The following is a 14,958-nucleotide window of genomic DNA, read 5'->3' on the forward strand; positions in this document are numbered from 1 at the left end:
TGTTGGCTGCACTCTATCACTCCACCACGCATGTAAGCCCACGCACCTCCACAAACACACACACACACTCACAGCGGGGGATGTTAGCACTTCAAGCACTGATTACTGACAACTCTGAAACACATACTAAGTAGACACACAGACATTTAGACACTCACACATGCACACACACGCACGCCGAGTCTGAATGGATGACTCAAGGCTGAAGGTGATTAAAGGAAGTTGCACGTCCACGCTTTCCCGGAATGAAACGGTGGCTAAACAGAAAATGACAGGAGTAGCGGCGCTTCAAAGTTATCTTGAAAACAGCTTCGCATATTGGCGCTACGGAGGCAGATCCTTCGCCACACTTGACACGGACGCGCTTCTTCAGTTGTCATTTCAAAAAACTGAAACAGAGGAGCAGATTCCGGGGCAAGAAAAAGGAGATGATTCGGATTTTGTTCCCCCTTTTGAGTTCTGCTTGCTGCCAACTGAGACAAGAAACAGGGGGGGGGGGGGGCTAGAGGGTCAGCGTAGCAACAGATAGTAAGAAGACAACAGACTTTTACTTTCTTCTGGATTTAACGGCGCTATACAGTACAGTGGCCCTGGGGATTCAATTAGAACCACGGTGTGCTCTGTTTTTCCACCCCCACTGACTTGGCAGTAATTTGTTTTCTTCACAGCCCAGCATCAGATACAAAAAATACATTTATGACAGTGCAACTATCCCATTATTCCTTGCTATTTTACATGAATAAACGATTAAGAATAACACACAATATACCCAAAGAGGTGACATACATTTTCCTGCACGAACATGCAAGCACACAAATCCTCAGAGCATCTCCTCTCCTCTCCATCCACCTCTCATATTAAAATTAAAGTGCATATGAGGCAAAAGCTTGACCTCTAGGTCAGGTCACGGTCTGCAGGTCTGTTAGCATATGTTTTCCCTCCGCACAGAACAAAGATTGCAGCCGCAGCCAGCCGACCAGCAGGGTGGCTCTTCTGTCTGTCAGTAGGCAGCGAGGATGAACAGCTTATCGTGCTCGCGGTGTCTCCCGACTGCCAGACGAAACTGACAGGTGTCACCTTGTTATTTTTGCCGTGTAAAAGCCAGACTTGGTCTACAGGGAGTTGATTAGCACGAACCTGTTGACGCATTTACCTGCTTACCCACGGCACATGGCGTGCTCACTGGAGAATTAAGCAGTCCCGCTGCAATATGGATCCTGCTAGACCTAAAATTAGCTTAGCGGTGATGCAAAACTGCTGACAGTATGGCACACATTGTATGGATGTATTTATCATATATTTTGCACTTTGGGGATTATCTGTCACGTGTTCTGATATTTTAATGAGCCAATTGTGGGTCTGAATTAAACTAGCTTTTTCATAAATCCCACCAATGCTTAATTTACATAATGCACATGGTCTCAGATGGGTTGATCAAAGTTTCAGTGACATATTCTATTCTGTATAACAGAAGACCTGCAGTGGGTGATGTTATAGTGAAACTGAAAACATGCTCATTTCCCTGTGCCATCACATTGCCTGGAGAGGAAGTGCTCAATCACAGTGGACGCAACAGTTACAGATTTGTTTCAGGATATCGTCATATTTATCCTTTTAAAATTTGGACTCACCTATCCAGATGTGAGTTGTGTGAATTCTGTTTAACATGTGTATTCTCTTAAGTCCACAAGAAGCAAATTATAGGCACCACATGCACTGGTAACACCAATGTTTTAATCATAGTGTGGCCATTTTTAGTTTCAAATGCGATGGAAGAAATTGGAAGTCCTAAAAGTACCGAACAATATGGTCTATTCACCTTTCTACTTTAACTTCTCAACCAAAACCAGAGCTGAATAGAAAGACCCATGGGCGTAGAATTGGGTATGGATGATAGGGACATGTCCTTACCAATGTCAAGGTGTTGCTGGATTGGCCCTACCAATATTTTTTACCGATCTTAAGTCTAGCAGCTTTGACTCCAGGTAATGTTAACAGTAAGTTATTTGCAGTGTTGCCAGGTTTGTGTGTTTTCTACAAAAACACACGCTACTATGATAACGAGTGAAAGGGCGACCCTCAAACTCAAGCTACTCTAATGGTTGACAGCAGCAGCAATACTAGTGAATTTACAGCAGTTTGTATGTATTGTTTAACTGTTCCAAATATCAAAAAATTAAGAATGACTTCACTGGACAAAACAAAAATGATTTGATATTAAATTTAATATCGGGCGTTAGGTGTTGTTGGCTAATTTGTGATTACAGCTCAAGACTTCATTACTGTTGATGAAAATTCCTTCCGAAAGCAAATTAAGACATGTCTTAAAAGAGGAACCAAAGTGTCAGTCACAGTTGAGCTTAGTTAATACGAATGTTCTATAATCAATCCAAACATTCATCTTTGAAATTAGTGAGAGAAATATTTACTTTTTAATTAAGTAATTAATTTCTCCCCTTTTCAGTGAGTGGATCAAGAGCAGAGTTATTATTGCATATGTGTTATTAAGACATGAACATTATTTAAGAGCTAAATTAGCCACAGCTCATCCAACTGATCTGTTTGTGACTGCCAGGCATCATTTTATTATAAAAATGCGTATCAGCAGCAGCCTGAGCAGCACAGAGACCCACAGACAGGTGAGCTACAGCCTCTCAGGTGAGCTCTGATGTCACAGAGACGCACAGACAGATAGGTGAGCAGCAGCCTCTCAGGTGAGCTCTGATGTCACAGAGACACACAGACAGGTGAGCTGCAGCCTCTCAGGTGAGCTCTGATGTCACAGAGATGCACAGACAGGTGAGCGGCAGCCTCTCAGGTGAGCTCTGATGTCATAGTGAAAGATTGAGCCATGAGTTCAGGAGTTGAATGAAAAGTAATACAAATAGAAGTTTTGGAGATGATTTAAAGATAGCATCACTGTGACACTGTCATTAAACTCTTGAGTCGTGGCGCCTTAATCCACAAACTGAGAGACAAAATCTCATGTGAAGTAAAGTAAACATTTTGCAGAGTCAGGCTGTTCATGTGTGTATGTGTGTGCACATGTGCTTATGAAAAAGGGAGAGTGACAGAGAGAGGGTACACATACACAATTATTTTGGCCATCTGACAAAAAAAAGAAAGACCAAAGTTAAAACCAAACCTATACACCCTGAATGGAGAGGTGGATGTTTCAAATGTGTCCATCCAGTATCATATGAAAAATACTGGAAATGTTGCAACAAACGTGAAGATTACACCATACCACAACATCACTGTGAGTCCCTAAGAATATTTACAGTGATCCTACATGAGATTAACACAAACATACACTATATTAAGGTCAGGGCTGATCACCACAGAAACACTGTTTACACCGTCTCCATAGAATATGAAACAAATCCTCAAGTACCGTCAGGGACTGTTATACAATAAATATTAAGTGCTCACTTTCCACAAGTCCACAGAGGAACACGGGTAGAAAAAGAAGAGTTATTGATGCAACACAGGCTGTAATCAGCGCCTGAGCAGTCAGTTATCAGACGGACATTTCTCTGCGTCTCCGACCACATCCACCTAGAATAAAGCAGCAGCGCACTCACAGAGCAAGGCAAGTTGCCCTTCACCTACCGTACCTTTGCTGTGAGCGGCGCTCAACCCCAGAGTCACTACAACCAACACGCCGGCTAGTCTCAGCATCTTCTCGGTGGAGATTCAGCCCTAGAGAGGGGGGCTGGGGGGGGGGAGAGGCGACTTATTTCCTCTTCTCTCTCCTTTTTCTTTCTCGTTCCTCTTTCTCCTTGTGCGCCCTCTCCCTCTTATTCACCGCCTCAAGGTTCTCTATCCTGTCTCTTCAAGCAGTGTGGAAACAGTTGACTGATATGTGGGACAAGGCGGGCAGCGTGGAAATTGTGAAGAAGGACTCCGTGTATCCGCGCAGCACCGCAGCTTGTGTGAAACGGTCGAGCCACCGATTAAAAGTGGTTTGTGCTGAGACGGGACCAGAGAGCAGCGCACCCCGGGACCAGACCAGACCGACGTCACAGGGAGGAGAGAGATGGATTCAGGCGCTTTTTTTCCCTTTCTGCCTCTCTCTCTCTCTCTCTCTCTCTCATCCTCCGCCCTCCTCTCTCTCTCCACCTCCCATCTACTGTATCTCCGGAGCATCCCATTCCCAACACACTCCACCCCAGCGTGAGTGTGCCACGCTGATGATTTAAAAAAAATAGTTTAAAAAGGTACGGTTTGGGCCATCGATCACCTTGTTTAAACCGATTCCAAACAAGTCCCTGAGGAAAATATCGAAATATGCTTTTAAATGCTGATGTTATGCATTATTTTAAGTCATATGCATAAACTCATCAAAGCATACTGAGTCCATACAGTCACTGCAGGCTCACAGTCATTAACTGTAGTGTTTTTCGTCAGGAATGGCCTGAGGATGCAATTAATCTCCCTAAAATATCATTATGAAACTGTTTTAATTTGTCCTGTAGGCAACAACAAAAAAATATTAGCAACCAGCTTGATGTAGGCCAAGACTTCTCTGTGCCGTTTTATTTTCTTTTACCTTTTTCTGTTTCCCCCTAAGACAACATTTCTGAATTTCTTGTTACTGCTCACCAGCAGAGATATTTCTGGACTAAAAGATATCAGTTGCTTTAAGCCTAAATGCTTTGACTCAGCCTTTCTAAAAGGCAAAGATAGATAGACAGACTTTAATATAACTGGGATGCTAAGGCATTTAGTCCAATCTTATTGTATTCTATTTCAAATATTCTCGTTGCTTTCTGAGATATGCAATTAAATTAAAATATCTCTAAGCTACATGGCTCATTTTTGCTACAGAGGGCTTTATTGTTTCCCATGTTTCAGAGGAAAAAAATCCTCATTTCATTCTTTCAGTTTTTCTGTGAGGTGTGTGTGTGTGGGCGTGTTGGCACGCATGTGATTGTGTGTATTTGTTTGTTGTTTTCGTGTATTTTTTTTCTTTTTGGTTGGTGGCAGGCAGTAGGATTAATAATAACTTTTTCAATTTTCCTGAGTAGCCTATCGCAAAAAGGAACTTTTTCTCTTGGACTATCTCTGCTGGTTAAGGATTATTCTGGGAGGCAGAGAAAATATTGCCAGTGCTATCTAGAGGGGGAAGAAACTAATACAAACCGATGACAATGCACAGATTTGAATCCACACCATCCAGTGATGAAAATGAATTTGGTCTTCTTATTCACGGTGAAATGACCTAAGTGGCGTACAGCCGACAAAAAAAAAAGGCATTCCTTGGCTTGTGTACAAAGATGCAACAGAGAGCCATCTGGTTCTCAAACCGAGGTGCTGGGACCCCAATGGGAGCTTCAGCAACATGAGAAATACATCAATTCTATGTCTATACAGACTATAATATTGTTTTAACCCTCTTGATGTTTTAGATTCTGTATACAGAGGAGTATAATTATAACTCACCACCAGTAAAAATCACTGGGTTAAGATTTTACCCAATAGCTCCATACAGCAACAACATAATATTGGGAGAATGTTACCCAGAAAGCCACTCAAGACAGGGATTTGCACAGCTTTTCAACAGTTAGCTGATGAAACAGTGAGGATGCTGTCAGTATACTCTGTATACTACAGACTTTGTAACAGGCTGTGAGCGAAAGACAAACATTTAGTTAAATGTGTGTGTGTGTGTGTGTGTGTGTGTGTGTGTGTGTGTGTGTGTGTGTGTGTGTGTGTGTGTGTGTGTGTGTGTGTGTGTGTGTGTGTGTGTGTGTGTTTGTGTGTGTGTGTGTACTGTGTGAGAATCTGCCTGTAAGCGAGCAGTGAAAATGTGGAATAGAGTTTCATTAAACAGCATTGAGTGGATGTATCAACATGGTAAAAGTGAGGAGAGGTCCAAATTAATCAATTTTGGGTGGGTGGGACTTGTCGCCCATGGCCAGGTCAAAAATAAGTCCAGAAGACAATCTTTGTACCCTGATGGTGTTTAGATTTTATAAATAGAAAAAGAAGTGGGGAATCATTTTTCTTAATGCTAGAACAGGAAAAGTCATTGAGTTTCATCCTGAAAACATGAATAAATTAGTCATATCTCACAGGGGCTTTATTCTATCATTCCAATTGATTATGAGTTTGTCAATTGGTTTGTTCCTAATGAATTCATCATTGTTTTACATCAATGTACTGGGGTCCCAGGGGACTTGTAACTATTTTATTCATAGAGTTAATGGTTGCTGGGGGTCCTGATTTAAAGTATCACACACTATCAGGGGAAGTAGTGACTCTGTTGGTCATTTTAAAGGAGACACAGATGCAGTGGTGCATAAATAATATGCAAAATTGTCTGAAAATAATGGGGTTTTCAGATAACATTAATTACATAAATAAATTGAGAAGAAATACATTTTGAAATACATTTTGCTAGATCAGTTTTTTCTTACAGTAGTTTACTCTTGTGGGTCTCCAGGGTCCTTGTATGATAAATATGTTGGTAGGATGAACAGGTATATTTGACCCAGAGGGTTAATGTTACCACCTGTTGTGTACCTGTTATTAAAAAATTATATAATATGAATCCCCTAAAATATATTGCACCATATAGTATGATGTTGCATCTCCTCAGGCGTAACAACACTTAAGAACATACAGTACAGGCTAATATGTTCCTCAAGGATTTATAGCACGACCACAGATCTTCTTCAAATTATAGCCATTAATCAGCAGAAACAAATATGCTAACACACAAAAACCTGTGCACAAAATAACTAATCTTAATCTAGCAAGGCAAATCACCTGGGGCCTCAGTGGGGCAGCTTATTTCCGGAGTTTAATATGAGTTTCTGTATCAGTGATGGGGCTGCATCAGGCAAAAACACTTTCATTTTTTCATCAAGGCTATTTCCCAAAATTACAACCTGCTGCAAATGGCCAATTTTGTTAGAATTCACTTTCTGCTGTCTAGGTTTTTTCCGATGCTTTTTCATTATTGACACACATTATGCCCACTAGGCTACCATATCCACCTCCCCGGGAATATGGAATTGCAAGCTATAACACTAATGTGATATCACGCTGTGTCCGTCTGTCTGCTCAGAGTCCAGATGAAAAAACAACAACAACCAACACTGTTCTCTCATAGTGTGTGTGTGTGTGTGTGTGTGTGTGTGTGTGTGTGTGTGTGTGTGTGTGTGTGTGTGTGTGTGTGTGTGTGTGTGTGTGTGTGTGTGTGTGTGTGTGTGTGTGTGTGTGTGTGTGTGTGTGTGTGTGTGTGTATTAGGCTATCTAACCTGGCTGAGTAGTTTAATGTGCAATTCTGTCTAATGAAGCTTAGCGAAAGCTCAGACAGGAAGACCATTTTTTTTGTATGCTTACGTCATAGTTTTATTTCTCATTCTTTAGTCATTCTGATGCTTCTCACAGCTCATACTGAACTCTGTCAAAGCTCATCATTTTCTTGCTGTATTTCTGGAGCATCAATTGACACGTCAGCTGTTCACATCTAACCAATAGCACGGTGACACACCTTCTTGTCAGCCTATCATATTGCAGCTGTCTTTTTAAATGTTCTCCTTCTCTGCTCAGGTGCTTTCCGGATGCTGTTTTTGCAGATTCATCAATGCAAGACTTCAACCTTTATCAGCCCGATCAGTCTCAGCAGAGTCACATTGATATAATTTGTGTATGTGCTCTCTCTCCTCTATCCCTTTCTCCCTTCTCTCTCTTCTCCTTCTCTCCCTTTCCCTCTCTCTCTCCCCTCAACCCCAACCGGTTAAGGCAGATGGCCGCCCACCGAGAGCCCGGTTCTGCCTGAGGTTTCTTCCCGAAAAGGGGTTTTTCCTTGCAACTGTCGCCAAGTGCTTGCTCATGGAGGAATATTGGGTCTTTCTAAATTAATCAGTGAATACAGTCTTGTCCTGCTCCATGCGAAAGGTGCCTCAAGTTGACTTTTTGTTGAGATTTGGCCCGAGATTGATTGATCGAAGTCATCAGCCACCATTGCCAGTGTCTGGACTCCATGGGGGGATCTATCATGCTGCTGCTCAGGACTGACATCCTTCGATTCAAACATTCTCCCTGCAGAATCCAAGCGCCAAAGACTTTGACAATACCTAATCATTAATATCATCTCCAATAAAAATTATTTTACTTTATTCTCTGGTCTCTCCTGATTGAACTGTAAGTATTTCACTCTTTGGGGGTGTTAGAGACATATATTACAGGCAGCCATTTGCTAAATGATGGTGGAAACAATAAGAAGATGACCATATTTGTTTAAAATGAATGATTGCAGCATAGTGCGATACATATATAATATGTTAGACTGTTAAGGGTTTGGGCCTCAAAGAACAAGTGCAGCATCAACAAGGATTTAAATGGTTGTTTGGGAGGGGGTTTATAAAGCAGCGCTGCCTACAGAGCACTCAGCTCTTTTTTGATGCTCAGGCACAAGGACATTCTAAGGTTGTCCAAATTATTGACAACTAAAAAGTGTCACGCAGTGCATTACGCGCTGGCAAAAACAGCATCAGCAATCACAGTGACCTGTGGCTCTTGAAACTATCAACTTTGTGAAGAAAGTGTGATTATAAGTTCATCTCGCTGTGATGAAGTAGATGTAATAGTTTTGTTTTGTATAGATTTTTGTTCTTTGCTGCCCTGGGCTCATTCCACATCCATTTATGATACAGTGCTGCAGAGCACAGCAGTGCTAATGAGTCGCCCTCGGTGCACCTGGGTGACATTTCATATGGTGCAACACAGAAGCTTCTGCAGAGATTTATGAGCTACAGTTAACGCAGCAGCATCAATGATCCCACAATACAATAGAATTGACAATGCAAGTAGTTGTTATGAATAGTCAGGCTGGTGAGGTTGTCCATACTGCCCATTTACTATGCTTAACCCATGCAATACTATGCTTATATTGCTGTCTAGTCACTGTAGTGTAGAGTTGAGTTGAATACATAGAGGGTAATTTAAAGTCAATATCTTTTACTAGTACACACATACTGAGAATGCAAACCTAAGCCTAAGAATGCTGCTGAACACACACACAGTTTTTTTCCAGCAAAGTAAGTCTGGGTGGAGATCCCTCTGTGCACAGCAAGTGTGACAGATAGAGAAGCACACTCATGCATCTTAATTTGATCATTTACTGAACACATGGAGAGAATAGAAAAACCCATCCTCTTCATTGCTGCAACCAACGGTCCGTTGTGCTGTTATTTGGGGTATAATACAGAGAAGTGAATGGCGTATAAATGCTTCCTTTTTTTTTAATACCTGGGTTCATTTGAATGCATGAAAATGATCTTGTAGGAAATGCATGTTTAGATATTTAAAGTAAAGTTTCAGTATCACCCCCTCCACCCATGACACAGCTTCTAAACCTCATCTTCTATCTTGTCAGTAAAACCACCATCACCTTCCTCCTTCAACTGAGGTCATTTTGTCTTAAGCTACCACCTCTCCATGTTTCTATATTATTCATCCTATATCTCCTTTTGCACCCCCCCTCCCTTTATTTTTCTCCCGAAGCCTCTGTCGTCTCCTAGAAACTCTGTACACGGCCTAATCACTCCACTGTCACCGCATTCAGATCTCTCTATCCACCCCTCGCTCTCCAGTTAGAGTTTGTGACAGAGTGCAGTGCCTCTGCATACTCCCACTGACAGCTGGCTCGGGCTGGATGAGGAGGAGGACAGATGAGAGGAGAAAAAGGCGAAGAGATAGGCCATCATCCCCTTGGCGTTTCCCCTCGGCTCTTTCTGAGGAAGTGTCTGTGGTGGTGCTTTGATGCCGCCTACATCTTGCAAAGGTCTGAGACGGTGAGAATGCCTTCTGGCCCCGTTTTGCTTCGCCTCGCCTTACTCGCAAGAAACTGGGCAAGAGGTTGTCAACTGCTACAAACCACATACATCTCTCAATCCCATTACTGAAAGCTGTAAGAGTTAATACTATCTTCTCTCCAGTCAGACAATGAAAATTCACATTAGAGACTTTGTTTTTTTTTCCTCATTTGAACACATTGTTTTTTGTTTTTATTCTAAATGGCTTTGCTTAATCTAATTCTCTTTACCTCTCTTTTTTAAAAACACGTAGGACCATACCACTGTTTTTACTCTTTTTTTTTACCCATTTTCTACAAATTTTCACTATATACTTTACATCACAGCTTACCATTTAACAAAAAATACAGATGTGAAATTTAAATGTACAGTATTTTTTTTTCTTCCTTGCCTTCCATTTAATTTCTGTACAATTGGAAAATGTTTCAGCTGGATCTTTAAACCTGTTTGTCATATATAATCAATCACAGTGAATATCAAGTCTGCTTTCCTTTTTGTCAGTTATATAAATGTACATCATGCATTTCCACACAAGAATATAGTAACAGTGACCACATGTAATGCAGTTTTGATGTTCACTGTGATCTGTCATTGGAAAGATAAAGTATACAGTATCACCGTTTAAGTGTCAACACGTGTCATTTATGAAGAAATGCAGAGAGAAAGGGTGAGGAGGTTGGGCTGGTGGATTGTCATGTAATGTAGCATGTCTGTGACGAACCAACAGTTAACACTTATTCAACCCTCTCTAGAGGTTGTTTCAATGTTACTTTTTACTGCACCATCATGTCATACGAAAAAAAAAATTGCACTTGTTTTGCGCTGAAGTTAAACGGAGCCACTTCCTGCACATTTCTGTCTGTTCCAATAATCTCAACAATCTCTGACGACTTCGGATTCTGGAGGATTTTTGTTGCTCTGCTCTTTGGTGTATCCTCTATCGGCTGTCCATTCAGCAGCACCGTATTTGTTTTCGTCTGTCCCCTCTTTTTCTCTTTTGCTGTTTTTTTTTGTTGTTGTTGTTGGCTTTCTGTGCTGCCTGACTCTCTACAGTCACCAAAGCTGCTGTGGCTGTCTTTGAATAGCAGTCCTCTTCTGGTCCAAGGCAGATTTGGCTGCAGAACAACAGGCTTGTTTGTGGGTCTTGGCAGCGATGCTTGCAGACCTGTGGGGTGGAAGGAGGCGGGGGGTGGCGGGAGGGTTGGGTTTTTTTTGCAGTGCACTTAAAGGTGAATGTTGATGTTTGTGTGTGTTTGTGCGAGGGAAGCAGACAGAGAGAGAGAGAGACAGAGAGAGCGAGAGAAAGAAGAAGAGAGTATATGTGCATTTCCTTCTTTTACCTTGGGGGCAAAGGGTCAGCTGACCGTGACCGGCCTTAGCAGACACATTTATACCACAGTCAGACCTTCCCTTTCCTCCACATCTGGGATATCAGTCACTTACAGACAGAGAGCACTAAACAAACATGAGCTTGACCTCTATACACACATCCATAACGCACACCACACACACACACAAATAAAAGCTAATTCAGAGACATGAAAATAAAATCTGAAGAAACACACACACACACACACATACGCACGCACAGGGAAGGCTGCAGTCTTTTGTTCTAAACCTCAAACATTTTCCAATGACCACAAATCAAGCCAATTTCAACCGTGCACAAAAACAATCGAGCATTCCTCAGCTCCAGTTTTCCACACTGACTAGAAGGCATTCATGTACTCGGTTTGGTGTCTTGGAGGAAACAGCAGGTACATTTACTTTGACTTTATGGCTTCAGCAGAGTATTGACTGAAGAAATAGTGATGATAAAAAATATATATATAGAATCAACATTGAGGCAAGGCTACTGTCCCTAGTGTGTGTGTGTGGTGTGGTGTGGGGGGGGGGGGGGGGGGGGGGTCACAGGTAAAGGTCACATTAAACATATATGTGGTAGCAGGAGGAAGGAAGAAATCCGCCTCCATTCGGGTCTCCAATTTATGTAGGGTCACGATGAAGCAAATTCTGGCCTGCAGCAGCCCTGACTCAATTTAGAAGGTGCAACATTTAACACGTACACATCAACTTTTTTTTTTACTCAGTCACTACACAAAGCGAAAAAAAATGTGTGAGAGTGGAAGCTCAGACTATAAATGGGGTCTGAAAGTAAAACGTGATCTTTAGCCTGGGAACGGCAGAAGATAAACACAATGTGGTTTCGGTGGGTCTGTTTCGTTGTATTGGTGGCCTAGTTAAGAAATAAAAACCCCAAAAAACAAGTGTGAAATGAGTGTGGGGGACATGATTATGTAGTTCTAATATGTCAGCATGTGCAGATCGTCAAGTGTTGAGCATACCTGATGTAGAGTGTCCTAACTGTCAACAAATAATCCCCCGTTTCCCGACGTTACATCTGGACTGTTTAAAATCTAGATCCTTTTTGGATCAATTTGCTACAGGCATATACAAATGCCCCCTCATTTGGCAGAGCTTACAGGACTTGAGTGCTGCTGGCTCTCAAACTGAGGCTGAGACAAAAAGCACAACAGCCTCGGCTGCATCACAGGATTTACAATCAATAGACACACGAAAAAGGGCCAAATGACGTTAAGAGCAATCAAAAGAAGAGCTAACAAGGATGAAGGAGGATTATGTCTTATCCTTAAACTGAAAGTTTATCATAAGCATTTTCTGATACCACCTACTAATGTTTGAGGCATAAAAAGAGTACATGGAATAAGACCAGTGTAGCACAAATGTTAATAATATTTGGAATACCTTAATTTTGCCTCCATCCTTAAATCCAAATTGCTGCTTGCATTAAATGTTTTTGAAAATCACTTTATAGAAGTGTAAAATATTATACAACAATTTAGTGGAATTAATTAATATTTTATCAAAAAATGTTTGTGAATATTCAGGAGTATTTTTAACTACTTGTATTTTGTAGTTAAAATAATGCATGAGAGCTAGCAGGAGGAGGACATGCACAAGCTGCCAACAAAAAAAACAACAACAAACATGGACAATGCATGATTAAAAATATTTAAGTTGACTTTGTATCTTAACTTTAATGAGCTTGTTTCTGAAAGTTCAGTGAACTTTGGTGGGACTGTGGCTCAGGAGAGTGGGTCGTCTAATCAAAGGGTGAGCGGTTTGATCCCCGGCAAAGTGTTTTTGGGCAAGACACAGAACCCCAAACTGCTCCTGATGGTTGGTCCACTACTGCATTAGTTTGCTGCACTGACTGAGGTAAACTGTAAAGCACATTATATAAACTGAACTATATAAATGCAGCTATTTAACTGTTGGTTTTGCATTTTCACAACCCATGAGCTGACTTAGAACTCATCATTCAATCTAATCTCAGTTAACTCGCGTTGTCAAGGCTCAAATGTTTTACAGTGTGTAGGATGCAACACATACTCTCTCGTAATAGCAGTAACAGTCTGGGGAATTACTTTTGTACTGATTTTATCCGCCTCAGATGGGAACTGAAAATAATGTGGCTTCACATACAGAGCTTTTGCCGTGCACATCTATCTGCAAAACATCAGAACATAGGTGGCACGCAGAGTGGAAAGAACAACCACCGAAAAATTTTCAGTTTCAGGAAGACGGCAACCAAAATCTGATCAAAACATGACAGTCTTGCTGTTTAAGGTCATCAGTGGAATCGAAAAAATGCATTCTACAGTGATTTTGTTTGTATACTTAACTTTACAAAGAATAAAAAGACAGTTGTAATGTAAATGTGAGGTTTTATTAAAAATAATAATGCATTTTTTGAATGTTTTTCATCTTGTATATCACATATACTTATTGTAACAAAAACTATATACACACACATATATTTAAACACACACACACACACACACATTCAGTTTAAATCGTATGAATTTAACGCCACCTGTCCCTGAGAGGTGTCAATCTCCTCTTTTTTCTTCCAGAAGCCATCGAGAGAAAAATAGTACAGCAGTGGATCCAGACAACAGTTCACACTGGCCAGACATGACAGTGGCATAAAAAAGGGTCTCCAGTCTTCAGATATAACAACCAAAGACACGGGCAAGAAAAATATGATGAACATAATCAAGTTCATGGCAAAAATCAGCATGACGTTCATCTTCTTGTTGACTTTTGCGGAGTCAGTGAGATGTCTGCGTAGAGTCCAAGACACCAAAGCAGTGGTCACAATGTTGACGGCCAGCAGAGTACACACTAAAACAGGCTGAAGGTAAACCAGTCCTGTTAGAGACTGTCCACTCTTGCGGTAAAATTCAAAACAGGTATCATCTTTGCCACTGTCTAAGTATCTTTTAAAGCCAAAGCTTTCTGGTATGTTCACCATAACCACAGAAGTCCATATGAGCACAGAAGACTTCCAGGCGTTGGAAGTGGTTCGCAGATGGCGTGTCCTCAGAGGATAAACTACAGCCAGCAGCCGATCTATGCCAATGAATGTGATGAAGATGGAGCTTGAGCGGACGTTGTTGATGAAGAGCATTGTAATCCAGATGCATGCCATTGTATTCAGAGGCCAGGTACCTGTGGCATAAAAGTAGACCCTCATGGGCAGGGAAATGACCAGCAGCAGGTCTGAGATGGCCAGGTTGACCATGAAAACAGCACTGGGGGTTTTGATGCTGTGTCGGCGAAGCAGAATCCACAGTGACATAGCATTGAGAGGCAAACCCAGCACCATAACAGATCCAAAGACCACAGCATAAGCTGTGTTCTTTTCTGCCAGCTCTGTTGTTGTATTGTTACACATGTTTCGTTTCTTTGTTAAACAGTACAGAAGTGGCAGCGACTGAATGTAGCTGAGATGGAAACTCTGATAGCCCCGCCTCCCTCTGAAGCAGCTGTATGAGGAGAATTGTGACTAAAGGTTGTGTCTAGCAGATGAAGTGACAGAAAACGTTGAAACAGGAAACAGCTCAGGAAGAGTCGAAGTTTGTAAAAAAGCTGAGAAAAAAAGTGGGAGGATTAAGTCATAGAAACCTGTGTGCACAGTATTCTTACAACCCATTATCTGAAAACCAATGGATATCCTGACATGTTCTTTATAGTTTCATATGTAAACAGTTTCTCACAGCGATCTGCCAGTCAAGAGGGCTGAAGAATGTGAAGAACAAAA

At 41.5% G+C, this 14,958-nt stretch overlaps 1 protein-coding gene across 1 annotated transcript; it reads right to left on the reverse strand.

Moving 5' to 3' along the window:
• Positions 1–13,664: 13,664 nt before the first annotated feature.
• On the reverse strand, positions 13,665–14,648 carry LOC133980770 (lysophosphatidic acid receptor 6-like). Its single transcript, XM_062419567.1, has one exon. The coding sequence runs from the start codon at positions 14,590–14,592 to the stop codon at positions 13,699–13,701; it is 894 nt and encodes a 297-aa protein (XP_062275551.1). The 5' UTR covers positions 14,593–14,648; the 3' UTR covers positions 13,665–13,698.
• Between the last annotated feature and the right edge of the window lie 310 nt (positions 14,649–14,958).

Source organism: Scomber scombrus, chromosome 5 (assembly GCF_963691925.1).
Source record: "Scomber scombrus chromosome 5, fScoSco1.1, whole genome shotgun sequence".
Classification (NCBI taxonomy): domain Eukaryota; kingdom Metazoa; phylum Chordata; class Actinopteri; order Scombriformes; family Scombridae; genus Scomber; species Scomber scombrus.

What these genes read in the sequence shown, in the direction of transcription:
- LOC133980770 (XM_062419567.1), bottom strand. Translation starts at nt 14,592, where the DNA reads ATGTGTAACAATACAACAACAGAGCTGGCAGAAAAGAACACAGCTTAT.